This window comes from Syngnathoides biaculeatus, chromosome 12 (assembly GCF_019802595.1).
Source record: "Syngnathoides biaculeatus isolate LvHL_M chromosome 12, ASM1980259v1, whole genome shotgun sequence".
Classification (NCBI taxonomy): domain Eukaryota; kingdom Metazoa; phylum Chordata; class Actinopteri; order Syngnathiformes; family Syngnathidae; genus Syngnathoides; species Syngnathoides biaculeatus.
In genome coordinates this window covers 6,963,809-6,987,630 of record NC_084651.1, presented here as the reverse complement: position 1 = coordinate 6,987,630, position 23,822 = coordinate 6,963,809, and the positions used below count along the sequence as shown (strand labels likewise).

General features: G+C 40.5%; 1 protein-coding gene across 2 annotated transcripts in view; it reads right to left on the bottom strand.

The window, feature by feature from the left end:
- The window catches only part of adam12b (ADAM metallopeptidase domain 12b), a 63,422-nt gene that overhangs the window by 27,080 nt on the left and 12,520 nt on the right, over positions 1 to 23,822 (bottom strand). The window contains exons 4-7 of one of the 2 annotated variants that reach the window (XM_061837287.1): positions 4,677 to 4,755; positions 2,646 to 2,719; positions 1,536 to 1,725; positions 821 to 886 (exon numbers count right to left, since the gene is read on the bottom strand). In XM_061837287.1, the coding sequence (XP_061693271.1) occupies positions 821 to 886; positions 1,536 to 1,725; positions 2,646 to 2,719; positions 4,677 to 4,755 (409 nt within the window). Of the gene's footprint in view, positions 1 to 820; positions 887 to 1,535; positions 1,726 to 2,645; positions 2,723 to 4,676; positions 4,756 to 23,822 lie in introns of both variants that reach the window. The other variant, XM_061837286.1, reaches the window with a different exon arrangement.

The following is a 23,822-nucleotide window of genomic DNA, read 5'->3' as shown; positions in this document are numbered from 1 at the left end:
CTGGAGTTTGCATGTTCACCCCGTGTCTATGTGGATTTTCTCCGGGCACTCCATTTTCTCCAACATCCTCGAAACATACAAGACTCTAAATTGTGTGCGACTGTTGTCAGTCTACATGTGCCATGCAATTGGCTGGCAACCTGTTCAGGATGTACCCTGCCTCCTGCCCAATGAGAGCTGGCATAGGCTCCAGCACTCCCACAACCCTTGTGAGGATAAGCGGCTCAGAAAATGATAGATTAAATGTTTTAAATTTACATTTGTTTTTATTTTCTCTGACTCACTAAACAAAAGAATATTTTGGAAGGAAAAATAAATAATTCCAACATAATTATACAGTATAAACTGGGACACCAGTAACTCATAAAGAGGAAGCGAAAAGCCAAAATACAAAGTTGGTCCCTCCTTTCCATTCTTCTGGGACGACTGTGTCCAAGACATCGGAGTGAACGTGTGGGAATCTTTGTCAATTCATCCAGCAGACCATTTGCCAGGTCAGATGTCACAATTCCTCTTCCAGTTTGTCCCGATTGTTGATGATCTTGAGTCCTTTGGGCTTGCTGACATTAGTAGAAGCAGGAGGAAACCCAGCGTAGATCTTTTTCCTGTTTTCCTGTCTGCTCACTCCACTGGGGAGTCATTTCCTGTCAAGCCGCCGGCACTAAAGCACACAGCTTGTTGCACACTGACCTATATCTGTAGCTCTACCCTTAATATAACTAACCCCCCACTCCTCCCGGCGCCCTCCCCTCACATCCCCGTTTTCCTGCTCTCTTCATTGTGCCGTTGATGAATGTGAATCAAGGTGGGTGGCTTTTACCTCTCGGTTGTCTGCAACGATGATCAGCTCCACGTATTTGGTGGTTTTCTGTGCGTCCCTTTTGTGCTGTGGAAAAAAAAATAAAAAATTAAAATGCGGTTTAGAAATTGGCAGAATTTCTCATTTGAGTGTCAGGTCTTCATGTTTAGGTAGATCCAAACAGGAGAACACTTAATATAAATCAACAAAAATCAATTAATTTTCCTGCCTCTATTTACACACGTTATTATAAGTAGTAGTAGTAGTATTGACATGGTAATTACATTATAATTAATATAAAAATGTTCATTTTGTTTGTACTATTGATTTAAAATTTTAATAATATACAAATGATAAATATATATGTATTATTAGATAACATATTACTGTCGATAAAAAGTAAAACTCACAACAACAATGCTTACACTTCTCAAAATGTTACTGTATGACTACAACATTGTAGCATCTAATTTTGCACTGCCCGTTTGTAAATATTTGGGCTCGCACGGACATATGGCCGCCGCACCTGCCCCATTGCACACCTTTGGCCAAAACTGCACGGGGGCTGCCATTTTGGACTCAGATGACAAAGAACCCCGGGTAACAACACTTTCCGGGAACGTCTCCAAAAGCCACTTTGTTCATCTTTGCCCCATCAAGAATTCACACTGAGGTTGACAACAGCAAGGTCGTGTGGTATCACCGCTGAATGGATGCAGTTTTTATGTCATCTCACCCTCATGTGGAAGGCCTGGCCGGGGGTTTTTAAATAGTTTTCCAGGGTCACGGAGGACACGTTGAAGCCGTGACCGCAGTCCCCTGAAGTCAGACGCAGTTCCTCCGCACGGTAGATGATGTGGACGTCCGGGCCTTTGCCGGACGCCGGCTCGATGACGAAGGACTTGTTTTCGAGCACGATGAAGCCTCTGCGAGGACAAGCAGTGGAAAGAGCAACAATTCTTCTGAGTTCTGATTTTTTTGCTTTTTTTGGGTTCTTCCTTGGGACACCCAACAAAGATTCATGGATTTAAAGTTTGGCATTTTGTGCATAATACCTGTGCGCGTTCTACTATTTATGTCAAAAAGAATGCTGTGAAAAAGCTCCTTAAACACTGTAAAGGGCAGTTACTTCACTTTTACACAGACTAAATGTCAAATTCATTTGAAAGTGACATCCCATCTCACCACAGAATATTAATGCCTTTAAAGATCTTATGACCATCACGTGTTTAATTAAGCGGGACGGTGCGGAAATTTCTGCTGACGCTAAAAATGTGGACTATTCCGACTGCAGTTCATCATTAGCGGCGTGGAGAAGATGCCAATTAGGGCACGAACGAGCGGACACAATGAGATGTGACATTTCCCTTTTGCTAAAGCGGCTAAGAGCTCAAAGTGAAATAAGTAAATATCTTTAACAGCTATTTTAGTTGTCTGTAATGTTGACTGACCAGCCAGGACACACATTTCCGAACACATTAACTTGAAAGAAATGATCTACAGTGTAGGAAGGAGCCCCGGAGCAAAAATGACTCCCACTAGTCTGTCACAACGACTTTTGGAATCATTACCAACTCTACATTTTAGCATGATCTCTTGTGTTTCTGGGGCAGCTGGATAAACTACTTCACTGGTCTAGTGGTGATGGACCAGCCGGCTCACATCTTTTTACCATTTTTTTATAAAAGTGCTAGTGATTGTGAATTTGTTGTTGGTGTAAATGATGATGTGGCCTGGAGTAAAGTACTGAGCTTGGTAATTAGTAATAACTGAAGTATAAACAGTGTGGAGAATAGCGGGGATGGAGACGATGTTGAATGCAAAAAATCATGGTCACGTTTCTTACCGAAGGCCTGAACAGGTGCTCAGGGTCACGTCAGAGTTGGGATGTGCCTGTACCTCCCCGTGATAGTAGCAGTTCTTCTAAAAAAAATAAAAATTATATAGTCACGGTAAAAACGTATTAAATCTTTTTTTCAGTGCTGCCTCGGTTTTACAGGAGTAAATATCTCCCACGCTGAAACAGCCAAACTTGTAACTCAATCTATATGTAAAGTATATCAAGTGAATTATTTCCCATTGAAACAAATTAAAGTGACTTTACGATCCCAGTGAGGATAAGTGCTGTAGAAAAATGGATGGATGGATGCATGTAAAGTCTAATTACTCCCCGGACTGGATTCAGTCAAGCGACGGCTCGTAACCTGAAAAACTCGTAAATTGAGGCACTCGTATGTGAAGTACCACTGGACTCAAATGTAACCAGGATGCGTTGAGTTGCGTTCTGGTCTGTTTCAATCCGAAGTTATTAATGAAGATGCAGCCAGTGCAGTACAGGAGCAAGCCTTTCAAGATGCTGATGCAATGATGTTTAATTACACTCCTTTGTAAAAAAAAAAAAAAAAAAATTCTCTGAGCTATGTGTGACCTACATTAAATCATCTTTGGTAAATATTTTCAAGTGGGGGAAAAAAAAAGCAACTAAAAATAATTAATAACTTATGTGAAAGTGTCACCCACGCCGTTTGTTTACAGTACATTCATGGATTATAATTTACAGGATGTGTGCAAATAATTTATTCAGTGTTATAACTTTTCCTAGATCAAATTCAAGTATTTTCATGGTCTTGTCACACAAAACAAACACACTACAACTCACAACTATCTGGGAAATTATAGGCAGCCACATACATTATATGTTATTTGCTTTGGCGAACTTTTAAAAACCGCGACAATTGTATCTTGGCATCTTTTAAACGATTCTCAAAAGGCAAGACGATTTCTCGCCTTGTAAAATAACTTGTATATGTATGACTTTCAAGCATCAAAATAATAATAATAATCTGATGTCATGTCACTACTCCACTAGAATTGAAGCAGTCATTGATAAATTTGTGAACAATTTCCAGAGATTGTCTTAAGTAATTGTTGGACTGGTTGACAAATATTGAGCACATATGTGCTGATTAAATATTAATTATGCTGCGAGACACTCTACATTTTACAGTTAGACTATTGTCAATATTAATAGCATAGTTACTGTAGGGGATATATATATATATATATATATATATATATACACACACACACACACACACACACACACACACACACACACACACACACACATCTGTATAAATATTTTACTAGAAACGGGCCAGTGAGTCACATCACTGTAAAAAAATATGAACTTTTGTGTTTACCGATTTTATATAATAACAAAAATGGCTAGTTCATGTATCATCTTGACATTTCTTGTCTCCCTGCGAGGACATCAACTATGTGTTCAATTGAGCGGCCCCAAAATGTGTGAGTAAGTTCAGAAGAAAGCGTAATAATTTCCAATTGCAGTAGAAATAAATATGAGCAGGATAAATCATTTCAAAACGTCTTCCACCATGAACGTAACCTGTACAACTCAATTGAAAATGTTCTGATTGTCTTTTTGAGAGGGAACGTAAATATAAATAAGTGGAATAATTACGTAAGTATAACTAATGTATGCATAAAACGAGTATGACATAACGTGGACATCGACATTCAGCTAAAATGAAATGTGGGCCTTAAATAAACTTTGGCAGAGGTCATGACACCGACAGCAAGGAATGGGTCAGCTGTTAATAACGGAGATTCCATAATAACACCCTGATGCCATCATTTGCTGGAAATCATTCAGAATGGAGAGAGGGGTGGGGGGTGCTGGTGGTAGGGGGGCAGCTTATCAACAAGTAGGCCAGCGGATAAATGGCGTTTTCCACTCGAGCCGCACGCTTCCACGCACGTACGCACCGGGTCACTTTCCAGTGATGAAAACATTGTGGAACAAGCAACCCCCCATTGAAATCCTTGTGGTGTGTGTGGAGGGTTGGCGTCGTACCGTCGAGTTGCGCGGACCGCTGACAACACGTCCATCGTCGCGGTAGTGCGTCTCTGTGTAATGGCTGGCGAAAAGACGCCTGTGAAAAGACAGAATGGGATTAGGGACGGGGAGAATTCATTTCTTAGACGCTCACGAGTTGATTCGGTGAGGATTTAAGGGATTCATGTGAATGTCGTCCGTGATTAGAACAGCACCAATCTCAGTAGAGGTAATTATTTCATGTGTGTGTGTGTGTGTTTTTTAACTTCATCATGAATGTCATACCACTTGTTCAGCTGCCTCACGTAGATGATCTCAGCGTGTATGTGTCTATCCGTGACTGTGTGCGTGTCCGCAGTCGCGCATGATGTACGATGAAAATACATTATTGATTTCCCAAGGCGAGTTACACTACAAAAAGTCATTTGTCCAAAACTGCCATGGCAAAGCATGGAAAAAAAAAAAAGGTTTCAAACTATAAAAATGTGACTTTTACTCAGCAATCATGTGAGACGTGTCAAGAGGAGATTTCCGCAGGGTTCGCAAGAAATGACAGTCAGAGGGAATGAGTCCTATCATGCTGTCACCAACGCAGCTTGCGAGGACGCAGGCAAAAGTCCAACCCCCAACCCGAGAAAAACCTTCTCCACTATTGACTCCAGTAAAATTCAACATTTGTCGCATGCAATAAATACAATTTACACTCTTATAACAGGCGCTGATATTAAACCTTTAAATCCTCACACATCTGTCCCTAATGACCCCCAAACATTATGAATTCTCATTTGCTCAATTTGAAACCAGACAGTCCATTAAAGGCAACATATTGTGATGTTCTCATTATATAAAACAGGTTCTTTCATATAGTTTATCTAATATCAGCCTGTTTTGAGGGGGTGGGCTGGTCTCGTGCAAATGAGCAAGTGGACACCAAACTTCCCTCTGCTGCCATGCCAACACCAGAAGCTTGTGATACGGGGGGGTCAGTAAATATGTAAATTAACATCATTTTTCTATAGCACATGAAAAAAAAAAATCAAGAACAACTCGCAGACAAATTTTCAGAAACAGGAATATAATAAACTTACTTGGTTGTGTTCTAGGTACCAACAAATTTATATACAACCAGTTTTCAATAATTCAATTAAAATAAAAACATGAACTTTATGACAAAAGAATTACAGTGGTGCCTTTATTTGCGCTGCTTTTAGCTCAAATCATCCTTCTGCATTGAAATGAATGGGAATACTATTAATCTGTTCCACCATCCCCCAAAAACCCAAGGAAAAATGTACTTTGTTTTTACAGTGGTTACCTTATTTTTGTATTTTTTTGAAAGATCATAATTGTAATACTTAACTTAAACATCATTGGCACAGTTTTGACTTAGGTAGTCATTTGCATCTGGAACAAGATTTCTGTATAGTATTTGGTATACCATGTTATCCCAAAATATTGTGTGTGTATTTTAAGCATTTTTATTTTCCAGAATGTATAACTGTTTTTGTTGCCATGAGGGCAAGCGAGGATGTGCGTTGCGCTCCATATTGGATTAGTGGCACGTGTGCTGTAATTCCAAGCAAATGCGTGTTTGGGAAAGCCAGCTTAGATCAGAGTGGCATGACCAGAACTCGTGTATTAAAACCACGGGTTTTGATCTTCTGGAAGCTGCCTGTAATCAACTAGTTGGCAAAAACACTCCAGTTGATCTTTATCTGACCACTGTTTTTGACAGGGGAGAACGCTGCCCTAGTGGTTAGCACGTTTACCTCACAATACTCCTACTGAATAATATTTGATGAAAATGAAACTATTTTATCACAATTCCAAGACATAATGGCATTATTTTTAGTACTTGTTCTTGGACCCACTCCTGGTCAAAGGTGTGTCACCTCTCTAAAATGGCAATTAGAGGAGGTATGTTGGTAGTTCTCTGTTTTTCTTCGACAAAACACACCACCATCCTCCCTGCAATGACCTCATTTCATTGTGTTGACCACCTCTCTTCCAAAGTCTGCGCTAAAAGGCTCCAGCACGTCTGCAAAGTTGAAATCCTAATGAGGACGAACGCTATATAAAAATAGATAGGTCTCTATTGAGGAACTTAGCCTCAGGCTCAAACGATTTTATTTTATTTCTACTGTATATAAATATTGTGCGCCTTATGCTGCTTATTGACCACCTCGACTTTACTTTTCTGATCACTTTAGCTTTTGCTACGCTGCAGTAATTGCTGGAGCCAGAGTACATCGATCGAGCGCGAGCGTTGTGAATCTCCAGACGCGGCGGCCTAATTAAGGATGCGCTAATGGTCGCGCAGGGTTAATTGTGATGAATGAGATGCTCTTAATAGCCAGGGAAACAAAACACTGTTATTTTCCTTCAAAACGATCTCCTGTTTGTGCAGAAACTCACAAACCATCGATCAAAACAATCTTAATAGCCACATAAAACTATATTCCGGATGATTTACGGCCATACAAACGTTGTTAGTCCACAAGAAAATGGCTGCTTGATGTAAAAGGTGGCACTATAACTCCCCATTGTGAGGTCATTTTGCTTGTCAGAAGCCCATAAAAGGTACAATAACAACAATGACGAATGGAGAAAAAAGGAAATGACACAAGAGCGGTTTTTCTGGGTTCTGGGTTTGAATCTTGGCTCGTGGGCCTTCGTGTGTTGACTTTACATGTATACCTTGTGTAGCGTGGGGTTCCTCTAGGTATATGTGGACTGGCTTCCTCCCTCATTCCAAGAATGTTAATTAAAGACTAAATTGTCCGTGCGTATTTGTCCATAAAACAATTTGTTCCAAAACTCAAATTAGCAGTTATTTTTCCAGGTTGCAAAAGACAAAATGAATACAAGAGAAAATAATAGCGAGGCAATATGATTTAGGATTGTCACAAGGGTTAGGTGCATAGTGGCACAGGCACTCCGATCCAAAGATTTGTCCACCCAAACTGACTTCCTCTTCACATCCTTTCAAATTTAGTAATAACCCCATAATTTGTTTACCCCCTTAATTTAAGACAAATTCAAGTTTTGATCTATTCAATTAATTTAAAAAAAAATAAATGAATAAATAAAACAATAAATGCCTCCATCCTTTTTGTTGACAACTACATCCGATCAACTTCCAAATTTAAATACTGCCAATTCAAAACATCGTACGAGAGTGAGTCTTGTTGCGCAACGTTTCGGCTCATGTAAACCTTCTTCAGGCGCGTGCTCACTCCAAGTCAGTAAAGTCGTCAGTTGTGTCCCTTTGGACGTCGTAAGTCAAATGTCTCGATGTTTGTCAGTTAAAGAAAATTCAAGTTGTATCTTAAGGTTGGGGTAAGGGTTTGGGATAGGGATAGTATAAGGAAAAAGGTATGTGGATTTAGGATTAGGATAAGGATTAGGGGAAGGGATAGGAAACAAATGCGGAAAAAGATAAGTGGATTTAGGGTAAGAGTGAGGGATAGGGAAAGGGATAGGTTAGGCTAGTCAAAAGGACTGTTCTTCATTAAATTGGCAATTTCAGGCAATATAGGAGGGATGTCGTCTTACTTTAGCCGGATTCAAAATTTGAATCAATGATGCCAAGTCTGCCGATATCACAGACGTAACAGCTAATCAATAATGCAAATGGTTTTTACACACCCAAGCCATACAATACACTATATACAGTAAAATATTTATCTACATATAATGTGTTTTACAATAATACTTGGCTATATTCATAATCTGATATGTACCCGTAGCTAGGAAGCAAAACGCAAAGTCTTTGATACCGAAATTCACATTGTAGTCAGTGACTGCGATAAAGGATTATCGCCAACAACGTTTCATCTCCTTGCAACCATCCGCTTCGTCCTTGACAATCGCGCCATGTTTTTGTGGTTCAACTTAAAAAATAGCTATAGATTATCACAATTTTTCTTGAACTGAGTTTCAAACTTTCACCCTTTCAACTGTGAGGCAGACGCACCAAGCAAAACTCAGATGTGCTGCCAAGCAAATTGTACATTATTTTTAAATGCCAGCAAGGATGCGACAGGCTCACATCCCAAAATACGACATGACATCCCTCACCTTGGCCAGAGATTGCAGAAAACTACAATTTCAGTGACGGCAAACAGTGTTTAAAGGCCTAAATGCACATAACGAAAAAAATGTATTCCAAAAATAGCACACTAATATGCTGTCGACTAGTAAAGCTGCTTATCAACATGTCCAGAAGTGTCATGTCAATGTCACCCAGACCAACACTGCAAAAAAAGCATTGTTGCGATTCTACTCCTAACCTTTCAACTTCTTAGTTACAGTATTTCTCTTACATCCACCTTCCCCCCATTTCTAACCCGCAATTGCTTCACAGTCGGACTGCACGTCCAACGAGACTGTCTGAATGCCAGGCTGAGATATATGGCCAAGAACCCAAAGTGGGGATCACGCATGCAAGGATGCGGCAGAAAACTTATTACAGAGCGGCATACAAAAACGTTCTTGCTTTGTGTGTCTCATGACCGCGCAACTTTGTATTTGTTGTATCTGAAACGACATCACGATTTACAAAAGGTCACCACAGATGCGATTGTTTGATTTGTCACAACTGTGTAAACACTTTTTGACATAATCGTATTTCAAACAGTCCGTGGTAGGAGGTAGTAGAGTACAAATACTGTTCTTAAGATGTGTATGTGTATAGTTCTACTTTCTATCCCATACTTTCTCAGAATAGGGTTGCTACTTTTTTCAACCTTCGCAGATACAACACGACATAAAATACGTGAATAGAGAGAAATAAAGTGACGCATGCTTGAGATCTTGGTTGACCGAGACCTTACAAGCCGAAAACAAAAAGACTGCAGAAATATGGAGGAATGTGAAAAACGAAGCATAAACAATGATGGCCCCAGATTCGGAGGAACAAGGATGTCTTAATATATGGCTTTATTTGTGTGAATTATTTGATGATGTTGGGTCTGAAAATGACTGGTGGCTAATGTGCTTTCTATCTTTTTGTTTTTAAACATGCGAATATGCCTGAGACAGATATGCCATATTATGCTACTACCCACATCTAATTTTACATCTACTAAAGAGACCGAGGGTTCGTACTTCTGTCACCTCTTCAAACAGTGTTGTTCAGAGTAGATCTTAGCCTCATTTGCATACTGTACATGTGACTTTGTAAAAATTCACCGTCGTGTAAAGCCCCTCGAGCGTGAAACCATTGGCAAGAAGCGTGGCCCCTCGTGCACGCTTCCTTTGAAGACCGACTGCTAACTACGCTGATTTTCTTCTAATGGCTTCCCCTCCACCACCAGCGCCACCTGAAGCCTTTTTATACTGTAGTAGCTGGAGGCCACACTTGGAAGAAATCCACTACTACTACTACTACTACTGCTGTTGCTGCTGCTGCAAATACGACGCAGGGAGACAGAGGAAATGAAGATGTGGGCTCGACAACAGTAATTCTATTTCCATATGCGGCTGCATTCCCAATCGATTTACATACAGCTCAGCGTCTCCTCAATTTCTATTGGTGTACAAAGACACAAACAAAAAGAACAAAATCCTCAGAACTGGAGTCCTTGACTTCTCTTCTTCTCATCGGCTTTCTTCATTTTATGCCTTTCATGGGTAGAGTCACATGGAAAACTATGCTAATATTTTGTTCCCCTTTACCAACTGCTGTCGATCCTCATAAAGCAGCCTGGTTCATTTATTTATTCAACTGTATAGGTGACTAGATATTTACTTGTAGGTTTAGGTGAACTGGAGACTGTTAACGTGCTTAAATGGGTGCTGTTGTTTTGGTTACCCAAAAATTTCTGTTGAGCTCCAGTTAAAAACAGGAGAGCCACAAATGGATCTCAATTAAAGCGCAAGCAGTGACAAATGGGCCACTGCACCCCAACCTTGACGCCAAGCTCCACCCATTTGAAAGGGCGTATATGAAGAAAACTCCGCCCATCTGACTTGGATACCCGTTTCAGATTGGGGCTCACTTGGGGGAATTTCTACGTGGGTCTTTCTCAAAGGACAAGAGCCGGAATTTGCCTGAACTCGCTGCTTCAAAGCAGAATGGCTGACTTAAAATTTCCGGCATGGGCCCTGAGAATTTTTATGCGTCCTTTTATGATGGACAGGTCTACCGCATTTCAGGATTAATGGGGGTCATTTTATTCTCCCTTTCTATAGTGTTAATGAGTGAATTTTGTCAAAGAGTAAATACAGTGACCCAACCTATGAGTTTTTCAAGATACAAGGCATCGATTGGACCAATTATTCCTATTATTTTTTTGCTTTGACTTGCTAGCAAATGTTTGCAACAAAATACCATCGTGGCAGTGAACTCACCTTGCTTCAAAACAAGCAACAATATGGCAAATAGAATAATTCTTGAAACAAAAAAGGAAAAAAATGTGATTTGTGGCTGTTAATTGCTAATCCAAACTAAAATATACTGTCAAACTAAACATAATACAAGGGAGCTAACACGTTATACATATTTTACAAAAAAAAAAAAAAAATCTCATTCATTCAGGTCGAAGTAAGTGCATAGGTTCAATCAGGGCTTCTTTTTTTGTAGACTTTTTGTTCTGTTTTAGTAAAATGCTCAAAATTGACTTAGGCAATTATGCTATTAGCAAGATGAGCTATTTTGTGTGTTGGTGGGACATGAAAATATATAATCTCTCTCTCTCTCACGCTTTCTCTCTCAGTATATATTTATAAATATGAGCCAATGTTGTGCCATTACTAAATTTCCGCATATCCACTCAATCGACCATGGGACTGTTTGACATTACCACTGGCAGCGTTATAAAGCAGATCAATGAGATAGTGTGCTAAAATTTGCCCATATAAACGCTCAAACGAACACAATGGCTGAAAGGCTGAACCCATCCGCATAATGACTGACACGAGCTCCCTAATGATATAAAAATGGGTCTTAAAAGTCTCAACAATAACAGCTTGTTCTTTTTTTTTCTAGATGAACTCGCAGAATCCAGTAAAAGAAAGTACGTGTTCAAAGATATTAAAGACTAGGAATGCCACTTTACATTCAAATGTACCGAATGATCCAAAAGTTCTATTGTGCATTCAGAGTATAAACATTTTCAGCGCGTTCACTCCAAGGCCGTGGACATCTTCACGTGAGTCAAATGAAAGGCCAAGCAAAGAAAAGAAGTCTTTTTGTGCGAGAAAACTGACACAAACAATGACTCATAATCTGGTGACAATACAGTTTCAAGATGTGCTTTGTATCTCTCGGCTTCAAACCTTCAAAAAGTGGGTAGGAACCCCGTGGATTTTACGAGTGAATGGCCGAGATTGAGCCGTACTGTGCTTTGTAAAACATAAAAAGGAGATATAGCCAACACGAGGGTGACCATAAAAAAAAAAAAAAAAAAGATGCTTGTGGCGAGGGCGGTGGTGGGGATTTTATTATTTGTGTGGGAACTATCAAGCTGGATAGATGAATACACTCTTCGACAACCTACCTATTGTACCATCTTCATTTACTAAATTCATTTCTTGCCACACTGATGGCATTTATCCGTCCATTTTCTATAGGTCTTATGTTCATTAGTTTCACATTTGAGGTGGAGCCAAGGAACAGAACAGTACCTGGACTGAAGGAAACTTCACACTTGAATCCAGATCAATGTGCGGTGCCAAATTAGCCGCCGGCAATGATATCTTGTAGCCCTGAGGTTATTTGTGAAGGGAATTACAGCTTTATGACTGCATAACTACGGTATTTATGGTATCCATCACACCATTTGACTGTAGAAATGAGCATACACCCATTTGTTACCCTGTGTCAAAAGGATTTATCTTCTCATTTTTCCAGCAACGTTTGCTTTTTCTCATTTCTTAATTAAATGCACTTCCTTTCAGAGGTGTTGCAGTCGAATCTTTTGAGAATCTATTCTTCTTTTGATTATTGCTTGAACAACTGAATAATTATTATCCACTTTAGTCTTTTAAGTGAACTGTTTATTTATTTATTCCGACTGTCAACATGCATTGTATTCTCAATTCTGAGCCATGGATGTTTATCTTTAACTGTATATGTTGGTTTTGAGTGTATGGTACGGTAATTTGGTGTACACAATTTGAGACAGCGAAATAGTAAACGGGTTAATTCAGGTTAAATGATTCAGGTAGCTCATAAATCACATTACACATCCAACAGTGTCTCGGCAAAGTTTATCAGTGGATTAACACGGTGTCCGTCAGCAATAAATGTCCGTGTGAAACATTATTTGCAGTGGTGCAAACATAGTTTCAAGCAGAATGGCTTTTTTTTCTGTCCTGGTGGATTTTCGAGCAAGAAATTTTGCCTCGAGTCATTCGATTTCTTTCCCCAGCAGTCTTTCATTTCATGGCAGAAGGCACACAATTGAGCCGTGAATTCACTTCTTGTTCGGTGGCGTGCTGTGAGATTTTTCCTCATGTACGATTAGCCTTGACGCAAAACTTGGGAAACACTAATCAGTAAATCAAAATATTTGGATTATGTTAATATGAACTCATAATACCTGGAGGCAACATTCGGAGAAACAATTTGTGTATTCTACACAAGAACTAAGTTTAACTGCTTTCATACCAAGTGTGCCTCCCCTCCTCTTAAGAAAAAAAAGAAAATAGAAAAAACCTCGCGCCATTAAACCCGCTCTTAACACTTTCATGGACGCCACGCCGAGTCTAATAGCCTCCAATCTGTCGCTCGCTCGCCTCATTAACTCGCAACGATGACGGCGATGGAAACGTAGCTCGGTGCTGATGGATCATTTTGACACGAGGACGCGGGCGAACGATCTGTCGCCGATGCTAACGCAGTGGAACATGAGCCGTAATGGCTGCCGGCTTATGGGGAGATAATGTCAATTATCAGATGAGCCACAGGTAAAACGACTTCATGACATTGGAATTGCAAATGTCTGGAATATTAGAGGGAAATGATGTGAGATAACATTTTATCGTCCTTAGACAAAGGGGAGGCATGTCGCTGCATTGTGCTTTAGAATTTTAGAACATTTGTGTTGCTAGTTTGGATGGACGGCGGACAAAGAGTGAAACCACTTGGAAGACTACAATGTTACATTTGTCCTTAAACAATTGCTATATTGATGAAATACCTTTATAGAATCACAAACATGTTACATTATCTTTTAAAATAAAAATATTCCATTGTTTGTTGAAAAGTATGCATGCAATGTGCTTTGTTAAAAAGTAAACTAATTTACTTATTTTCCCATGAAACTTTTTTTTTTGTTGAATAAATGTTTGTCATTGACAGAAACTGACAAATAGAATTATTTTATGTTTAAATTTTCAAATCTTAATTTGTTGTATTGATCATTGTATTTTGTTTGCAATATTTATTCAATGTTACATTTGAATTTGGTCTTAGTTTTATATTTTCCTGAGCAAATTTTTTTTAACCTAAAAATGAAAAATTATGCCTTTCCAGAAAAACGCAACACTGTTGGATAAATGTGGAGATACGTGTGTGCATGTGTGTGTCACACACAAACACACACACACACACAAACACAGCAAAAAGTATAATATACAAAATACAAAAGTCATTTATTTTGTATTCAACATATATTTGTTATTTAATGTTTTACTAGGTTTTTTTATTTTTCATCAGTGGAGGCCGTGTAGCTCAGTGGTTAGAGCACTGGTTTGATAATCCAGGGGTTGTGGGTTCGTATCCCACTGGGGCCTCCACTCCCTGAGAAGGGTTGCGTCAGGAAGGGCATCCGGCGTAAAAATTGTGCCAAACATATGTGCGTTCATCTGAGATGACACGCTGTGGCGACGCCGAAAGAAACTTTACTTTTTATTTTTCATCAGTAACATATTTTTCAGTGGAAGCAGTTTTATTTTAATATTTGGTTAATGTATTATTAAAGGACACCTTTTTTGATCATATTTTATGTATAGCTTATTAGCATTTCATTATACAGTATTTTACTTATATTTTTTTGTTGTTGATCTCAACAAAATATTTTATCAAGTAATTATAGATTTTTGTCTCTGGAGAACAGCTATACTTATAATTTAACATATTACAAATATTTAAAGAGTAACATTTATAGTGTTTCACTATTTTAGACAGTCTTTGAGGCACATTTATCTTGTTACATTTTGAAAAACTGTAAAACGGTTTTGATTAGATTCATTAAAAAAAAAAAAAATGGCAACCTGATTTTGCATCCGCACTGTCAGTTTCTGATGGTTAAACAAGCGGCCATTAATTACCATCAGTCATCGACCGTCCCCGCGAGATCAAAAACATCCCGTCTGTGATATCACGAAGCAGACTTCCTCCCCACTTTGGTTTCCAAGGCAACACAGATGGTCTCGTTTTGAACACACGCTTCCTCTTACGCGCACGTAGCGCAGCGAGCGTTACGTGCGGGCCTCGTGTCGACAGATTAACCTCATCAAGCGGGGAAAATGCAGACTAATGTCAAGCTTGCGTATTACGTCAGACGCTGTACATGTGAACGAATATGAAACAAGAAACCACATTTCAAACTCTGCAGGACGGACCGACAGAACGGCTTTTGAAATTCCAGTAGTGTGTCCAAAAAGTTTAACGGGGTTTTATCGGGCCCGAACGAATATTCCCACGTGGGATCGGGAGTGTGTTGTTTTTCCTCTTCGTAATGGCCCTGTCACACTATGATGTTCTGGTCAGCGTTCTAGCGTTTGAGGAAACGTTGGTAGTCGCCCATGGTCGCCGGGATAGCGCCAGAAGAGGGTTGTTTGAACGCTAGTGAACATCACTGATCGCTAGGAATCAGCGGAGAACGCCGGTCCGGAAAAAAGGTTTTGAACATGCACAAAAGTTCTCCCCGAGACGTTCTCCGAGCGTTGCACGCGTTTGGCTATCATTAGTCAGTCGTTACTCTAGCGTTACTTGGTTGTTACTTAATCGTTTGCTTTGCAGTGAACGACTCACTGGCGACCTGTCAACGACCACTGAACAATCCCCTCGCGCACACAGCGTGTAACTAAAGTCAAACGAACGTCCTTTGGCGTCTGTTGACCGTCATTCGAGCGTTTCCCGAACGTCCATGCATGTATATAAACCGATGCTTTGCATTCTTACTTGCAGCGCTAGTTGCTGAAGTCCGCACCCCACCTTTTTTTCGTCTAGGGGCGAGATGCTGGCTGTTCAAACTCACGACAACAACTGAAGTGACTATGACATTTCCAACATTTTCGTTCCCGTTCCACTGTAAAAATTACATGCCAGCAAAACGCTATTCTGTCGTTATTCACCCGTTTAGTCACATGCTCAACACGCTCGTCTAACGTTGACAAATCGCTCGTCGCGCGCCAGTGATACGTTAGCACACGCTAATGGTTTTTAGGGGTATCTTATTTGGTCGCCGATACACGCTTCTCATGCGTTAGGCACACGTTAGTCATGCGTTAGACACACGTGAATCACACGCCAGAGGTGTCATCCTCATTTGAAAAAAAGAACGATTGAAATGTTCAGAGAACGTTGACCAGAACGTCATGGTGTGACGGAGCCTTTAGGTAAAGCTTCAGTCTCGTCACCCTCCCCCATAAACTAGACTTATGGAGAAAATGGCAGATTGCTGTACAGAACAGCCACTACTTGCCAGAAATCTCTACAGTCGTCCCTTGATCACTTTTGGAGGCACCTCCAGTCCTTTTCTTTTTATGCCCCTGTTGTAAGTTTGAATATGAATGGCTAATACTGAACACAGCCGCATCCCTGGATAGAACAGGGTGTGCATACTTTTTCAACCACATTATTTTTATGTTTTGTTTATTTTTACTTCCCCTCCCGAAACCTTTTTTTTTAAGTGGCAACATTCTAAAATTAAATCGTCCACAGGTGTGAGCAAAACTGCTCCTGATCAAGACTGCCTGAGAGGGAATATTTTTTTTAATTTCTCTTGAGGGCAACAGAAATGTGCCATTTGCAACCATAAAATGCCCCCCCCCCCAAAAAAAAAAGAGCGATGAGAATCTGTCCATTGAGAAATGTGTCTTATTTTTGTTTATTAAATGTCTTACATCAACGTTTTGTAAGGGTACTGGAAGACGCTTCTGTGAAAGTACACGTATAGCTGCATCCTGTCACAAAATAACTTATAAATGCACGGTGCACAAGCGCATTTTATTATCTGGAGAAATCTTTGCCTGCAGAAAAGGTAATCTAATTCCTCACGTGCCGCGCTCGGCAGGATGTGTTCCTGTCTCGTGTCGATAAATGACGCCGGGGATGATATTATGCGCCATCAACATCTGAAGCCCCTCATTCCGCCGCCTCCAAAATACCACTGCGAATAATGGATTTCCTTCTCACCGGCACTCGCGTCGTGCTGACTAAATCTCAAGTCGGACGCCGGCGCCTTTTTAAGGACTTTCAATCGTGGGTGTGATCCCGTTTGCAGGTTCCCACAGGGTGTGATGTGAAAATCACCGTGTACTGACCGCGAATGTTCATACTCGTATGAAACAGGACTTAGATGGTCACAGTTAATCTAGAATACAAGAAAACCTAAAAGGGTGAACAAAATACATTCAGCTATGCCAGACAAGTCCACATTTGACCGTGTATGGAATGGAGTGAACACCTATTTATCGTGGATGGGAAATGTTCAAGACCCAAGGTGAAAATCTATTATAAAACAGTACTGTACTACATTGAAAATATGTTTGGATAGTTTTATACTTTACTATAGTTTTAAACTTATTAGGAATGAATGTGGCTGGATGTTTGATGGTGGCCGGAAGGGTCGTAGGCATAGAATGGCAGCCGGACATCTGTCAGTTGTAGTTACACATGTAGGTTACCACCACTTGGGGGTGACTCAAATGAGTGAATAGCAGGCACAATGAACCTTTCTGATGGTGATGTTAAGCTCTGCCCCCTTAGCCATGTCCCACAAACTTCCAAAATGGCGATTGAACAGAACATGTTTCAAGTCGATTTTGTATCGCATATTCATGACAATATTGGAGTATGTTGTTTGCCAAATGCATCAGACTTGTCCAAGAGAGTCCTACAGAGAGGTCTCAGCTATTCCACGCAAGGATACGTACACGGAACTAAGATTTTGGACGGAGCAGGACGAAATGTCAGAGTTACAGCGAAACTTTGACGATCAATGCAAAAACGTTTGAAACCTCACAAACATCAGATTGAAATCCAACAGGATAAAATAATGGAATCATACTGCGCATGTAAAGCAGGGTGAGTACTTTTTTACTTGTAAAGATCACGAGTAATACCATTGTAGTCTTTGTAAGTGAGTGGGTGTATTCATTTGATTTGGCTCGTAATGGAAACCAGTGCTCTGTCTTAAAAGTCTGACGTAGAACAAATAGGCAAAGACACATTTCTCTTGCATGACATCGCACATTTACGTATCCCTAACCCGACACTTCGGCATAAAACATTACACACTTTATTCAGCAGGTCAGTGATACACTAACAAAGTGGAAGTTGTTCTCCTGGAATGTATAAAGCACTGATGATAATTCAATCAAACTCAGAAAAAAATACTTCTCCCTCACTTACCTTCGAACATACAGCCTTGTGTTTGTTGATATTGTCCACATTCAGTTGTACGTGCGCTCTTCCGCGAGCCTTAATCCATCGTAGACACATCATCAACTGTGTTTTAGGCTTTGGAAAATGATTCAACCGGGCCCCTTGTATCCTAGCAGGATATCTTTCATCAGAACTGCACGTTCCACAAGCGCATCTGAGGACCATTTTCTTCGTAACATTAACTTTTCCAAGCGCACGCTACTGACAACCAGCACTGCTTGCGGGACAATACGGCGAGAGGGGCGTGTCAAGCCAGGGGGTAAGACAACGCGCCCATCTGATTGGCTATTATTGTAAAGTGATTGACAGGTCGGAAAAGCGTCTTGGAGTACCGTTCAAAACGGAATGTATGTGCAATTCATCAATATTTTACTGATCAGCCAGGACACAGATGCATGTCCTGCTTTTCAAAAGTCGCACTTCACACCAAATGAGTCACACAAAAAGAGGCTATCAAACAGTCCAAATTGGACCGCACCTTTCGCTCAAAGCCAACTGGGAATGGGTGCAGTTCACCAGCCACCCGAATACGAGCAGAAAATAGGTGGATAGAGTATCATTGACTGTACTGCGGTTAAAACGCGTGCAAGAAAATGAGATTATTTCCATAACGCCAAAGGAACTGCACACACCTGGCAGGCCCACTTCCACCGAGCGACTCCCCATTTTTAGCGCGGCCTGCAGCGACCGCGGTATCAGCTGTGAGTCATCAGTCACCGGGCCGAGGTCCTTTTGCACGCTGCCATTCCCATCCGCTCCGTTTGTCGCCGGGCCAGATGCGTCCTGTGATAAAGCTTCATTGGCTCGGCCCAATCAGAACAGGTGCTCTCTGACCTCAGCCTGTCTTCAATGGCAGCCGTTGGGAAATATCACTGGATTTTTTAATTTTTTTTATCCTTGTCTTGTTACTTTGGAGGAGGTCTTCGCCACAGCAAAACATATGGATATAACTTATTCTGATTCGTTTGACGATGAATAATATTTTTTCTTGGAGCCTTTAATGACCCTTTAAGGATTTAATGGACTGGGAAAGGGGGAGGGGGGTCATCCGGCAAATCCAATTGTCCTTTAAATTGAAGCACTTTTTCGTGGCCTAAAACCAGTCAGTATATTACAAAATGATTGTATATAGATATAATAAAGCTATCAAATGAATTAAAAGGTTTTTTTCGACAAACATATGGGAGTGGCGGATTTTCCGTTCCATTTCTGTCTGTTAAATCCGAAGTCCGTTAAATCGAGGTTCCACTGTCACGTGACAATCTCATAAAATTGCACTCAGTAGTAGCAGTTGAATGAAGCGTGAGCAAGGCCACGGCACCAAGTTTCATCAGTTGACACTGAGTTGGGTGGTCATGTCTATCGGACCCGGATGCAAGAAAAACTCTGAAGGACCCAAGGTGGAACTCCAGGGAGTCTGCTGTTTTGATTCGAAGCACCCGTTCTGGGCGAATTCCAAGGCTCGTACTTTGACAAACACATGGTATTTATCCAAATGAGTCCCAATTACATGCAGGACAGGTGTGAGATGATAAATTGCAAAGCTTTTGTGCCTTTGTGGTTAGAGCTTGGCATCAAGGTTTGATGATATTTTAGAGCAAGGGTCGGGAACCTATGGTTCGAGAGCCATACCTGGCTCTTTTGGTGATTGCATATGGCTCGCGGAGCCCTCATGACGACATACTGTACATGTGATTTCTGTCGTGCAGAGAAAGTTTGTTCGATTGGGGTTGCCGTAGTTAGGTGTGGGAGGCAATGCAAATGACTTAGAGACAATTTGGCCGAATGGGGTTGCCGTAGTTTTTGCGTGTTAGTCGATGTCGAGAGGTGCAAAAGGGTCCAACGCTGATCGTGTCGGAACAACTAATTATGGAAACGCTTCTGACAAAGGAAAAAATATGAGGAGTACTGAAGTTTTGAACAAGAATGGACAGCCTTTCTGTGTAGGGAGGGTTCTGCTTTGTGTTTAAATTCACAGATGGGGAGTGTGCCAAAGCATTCATACTCGACGTTGCCAAGCAACATTTTGCCAACTTTACATAAAGACAGGATAATCAAACGTATAAAATACATGCCTTTGTCGGCACGAACTGTTCACCATCGGACCAACATGATGGCAAATCAAATTGAATTGGAAGTCTCAACGCTTCACTTCGTGACGATGTATGTAACAGACGCCCAAGCCATCAGCAAAACTGTGCAGCACTTGCTGTCGCATTAATGGTAAGAAGTACTTTTGTCATCATTGGTGAGCAACACTGTAACAATCTTATCTAAATTAATTCAGAGACTTATTGTACTCTAAAAGTGTTGGTCTTACATAAATGCGCAAATACACTTGTACTAAGTTTTTAAAGTACTGTGTGGCTCTGTTGAAATAACATTTTTAAATATTTGGCCTTTATGGCTCTCTCTGGCGAAAAGGTTCCTGACCCCTGTTTGAGAGCATTAGCGATGAAAAACGGGTGTGCAGCTTGAATGAACCATTAGATCTCCCAAAATTTCTGTTTGATAGTTGAGACAATATAACTTTGCTTTCTGGAAAATGACCAAGATATTGAAGTGGCACTTCTAGAATAATTCTCTCACATTATTTCTAAATGAACGTAGCATTCCTTCTACTTCAGTACCAGCAGCTGGTGAATGGCATGGACCTAACCATTTGGAAGCCACTTAAAGGGAAACAACAATCCAACTCACAATTAAACATAAAAAGAAGGAAAAACACCTTCCATGTGTATAAATGTAAAACAACCGCAAAAAAACTGCGTTGAGAATAGCTATCTTAATTCTAACCTATCATGTAAAACATGATTGACGGGCCAACATTTAGCATCAAAAGTTCAGTGTGAAGGATATTTGAACACAAACAATAGCGCGACACAGATAATATCACAATACTCACAGGCATATATTCTTTGTCGTCTTCAACTAATATTACTATTATTAGAGCTTCATGACTATGACTCATTGTAAAACTATTTATATGTTTCTGAATGTATGGTACTACTCTTTGGTAGCTAAGGTGCACATACAGCACCAGAACAAACAGAATGTACAATTGGAACACATTAATGACATGTCCATTCATTACAATATGGAAATATGATCTGAGATACACGCTTTAAGTTAAAAGCATGGTCACAGAACAAACTAAAGGCATAAGTCAAGGCACCTCTGTCGGGTAATTTGTGAATAGCAAACCATGGATAAGTGGGTTTTCACTTTACATGACGTTTAGCATGATTTCACAAAATGTTAAAAAAATACCGTCAGGAGAAAAGCGATCACGGGTTCAATGGAGGTCATCTGCTCCCAACATTAAGCTAAAATCAGCCGTCCGCTCCATCCTATTTTGTCCCTATTCCAACACACTTTTTTTTGCTTTAAACACAATGCTCAATACCTCGGTTGGTACTCTTGCGCAGAAAAACCCAACTTCCCATTGACAACATTTCCTTTCATTCTTCTGCGGCAGGAAAGAAAAGAGGAAAAGGCCCGTTTGATACAGACGGCAAGATGGCAACAACATCATTATATTGCTGACAGAACCCCCATAGCAACATCCTCTGTGTGTTTTCAAAGGGAAAGAAGATGCACGGCGTATACAAAAACACTCAGCCGATGATGCCAGCATCTCCCGGTGTGTGCTCGGAAATGTATTATTTCCATTCTGCAGCAACAACATTGATTCAGAAATTGCCAAATGAGATAAACAGTCTGTAAACTGGTCTGTGTGTGTGTGTTTTGTTTTTTTTATAACAAAACAATAAACTGGTTTGTTCCTCTGATGTCTCAGTTTGTTGAGAAGTCAGATATTGTAAATCTGAGTGGTTTGTTTGACTCTTCTTCTGCAAACAATTGCAGCTTCCCGCGTTCCTCCACGTTGACTTGTTTTTCTCTTCCTGTCACACGCATGGCCTGCTTGTCTATCTACACCCAGGTTTTCCTTATCTCTCGCTGCTGCTTTCCAGATTTAGCCAAGCGCTCGCCAGGCAACCTCACAAAGCCACCGTGCCCGGGAATGTTGTGGACCTTGATGGCTTCCGTTTCAGTGCCAACGCACGGGTGTTGTTCCCAATCTCTGTTGACTTTGTTGTGGATGCCAAGGGATTTTTTTTTTGCCTGTCTTATGTCCGAGTTGAGGGAGGGACAAAGGTATGTATGAAATTCAAAAGATAACAGTAACAGAGACAATTGCGAAAACAGCGCAATAAGTTACGAAGGGCGTCCGCTCAAGGTTTGACCATTTTTCGACTTGACAGCCATCGTGATAACATGTAAAATGACAGCTGTAGAGCGCCTAATTGCTCTTTTTTTTTGTGGCGTGGAAAAGCCAGGGATGAGAATGATCAATTTGGAAAAAAACTGAAAATGTCTGTCGATGGGTGGGGGGGTGGGGGGTTGAGTTTCTTCCTGAATATTTTCTGCTCCTATCGGAACACAGAGTGCACAGCACTTGTCCGGGAATGTCCACTTTTTGTATGTGTTCGGTTGGACATGTTGATACCGTTTTGAGTCCTATCTGCACGGTTACACTATTTTCAAGCCATGCCCGTCTTAAACAGTTTTTGATTCCAGCATCCTTGTCAATTTCCCTCGCTCGATCTTCATCCTTTTTTTCTAACACTTTCGCCATCGTAAAACTTTGAACACACCGTCGCTCAGTTCGCGCTATCTAAGTCCCATGCGCCATTACTTGGCTAACTAACAAGTTACACTGCGATTTCTGAGAACCGAGAACGCATGTACAAGGCAATGGTGAAACTCGATTAACCACTAACACGATTGGATTGTTATACTTATAACTCTGTTGTCCAATCGAGTAATCTGCCGCAAACAAGTTTTAATGTTTATGTCGCAAAATGCAAATATTTACACTACCGAGCAAGTTAGAACGGCATATGATAGTCGTGCTTGTGCTAGCACTAAGCTGAACTTGCAGCTCGGAGCTCACCACTGAGAGGCAGGCGCACGATACCCTACCCCACCCCTGAAATTTTCTCAACGGATTTGCGCTTATCTCGAGAATGGTCATTTTGGTCTGAAAAAGGTCGGAAATCCACAGATCGGCAGAAAATTCTCATCACTGAAAAGCTCATTGTTTAAATGCATGTTTATGATCATCTATGTAAAATTCTGACTTTAAAGAATGTTGTGAAAAATTAACTAAAAAAATCCTTCTCTCATTATTCTGACTTTCAGACAATCGAAATAATTTTGGTAATCCTTTCATGTCAGAAAGTGAGAAAACCAAAAGCATTTGTCGTTTGATGTAGTTTATGTTAACTTCTGCTTCTGCTTTAATTTTCTGCCAAACATTTTAAAGGGTTGTTAACAACTCTTCTCTTTCGTGTCAACTTTAGATTTATTTTCATTTTACAGGGATCTCCAACAAGGGTGTGGAACATGTGTCATCAACCTTAATCCTTGGGGGACACTGATGAGAAAATTTCACAAACATCTTATTACGACACCTGGAACTCGTTTTAAATGGTAGACCAAGACCAAATGTGTGACACAACAAATGTTTCATAGGCAAA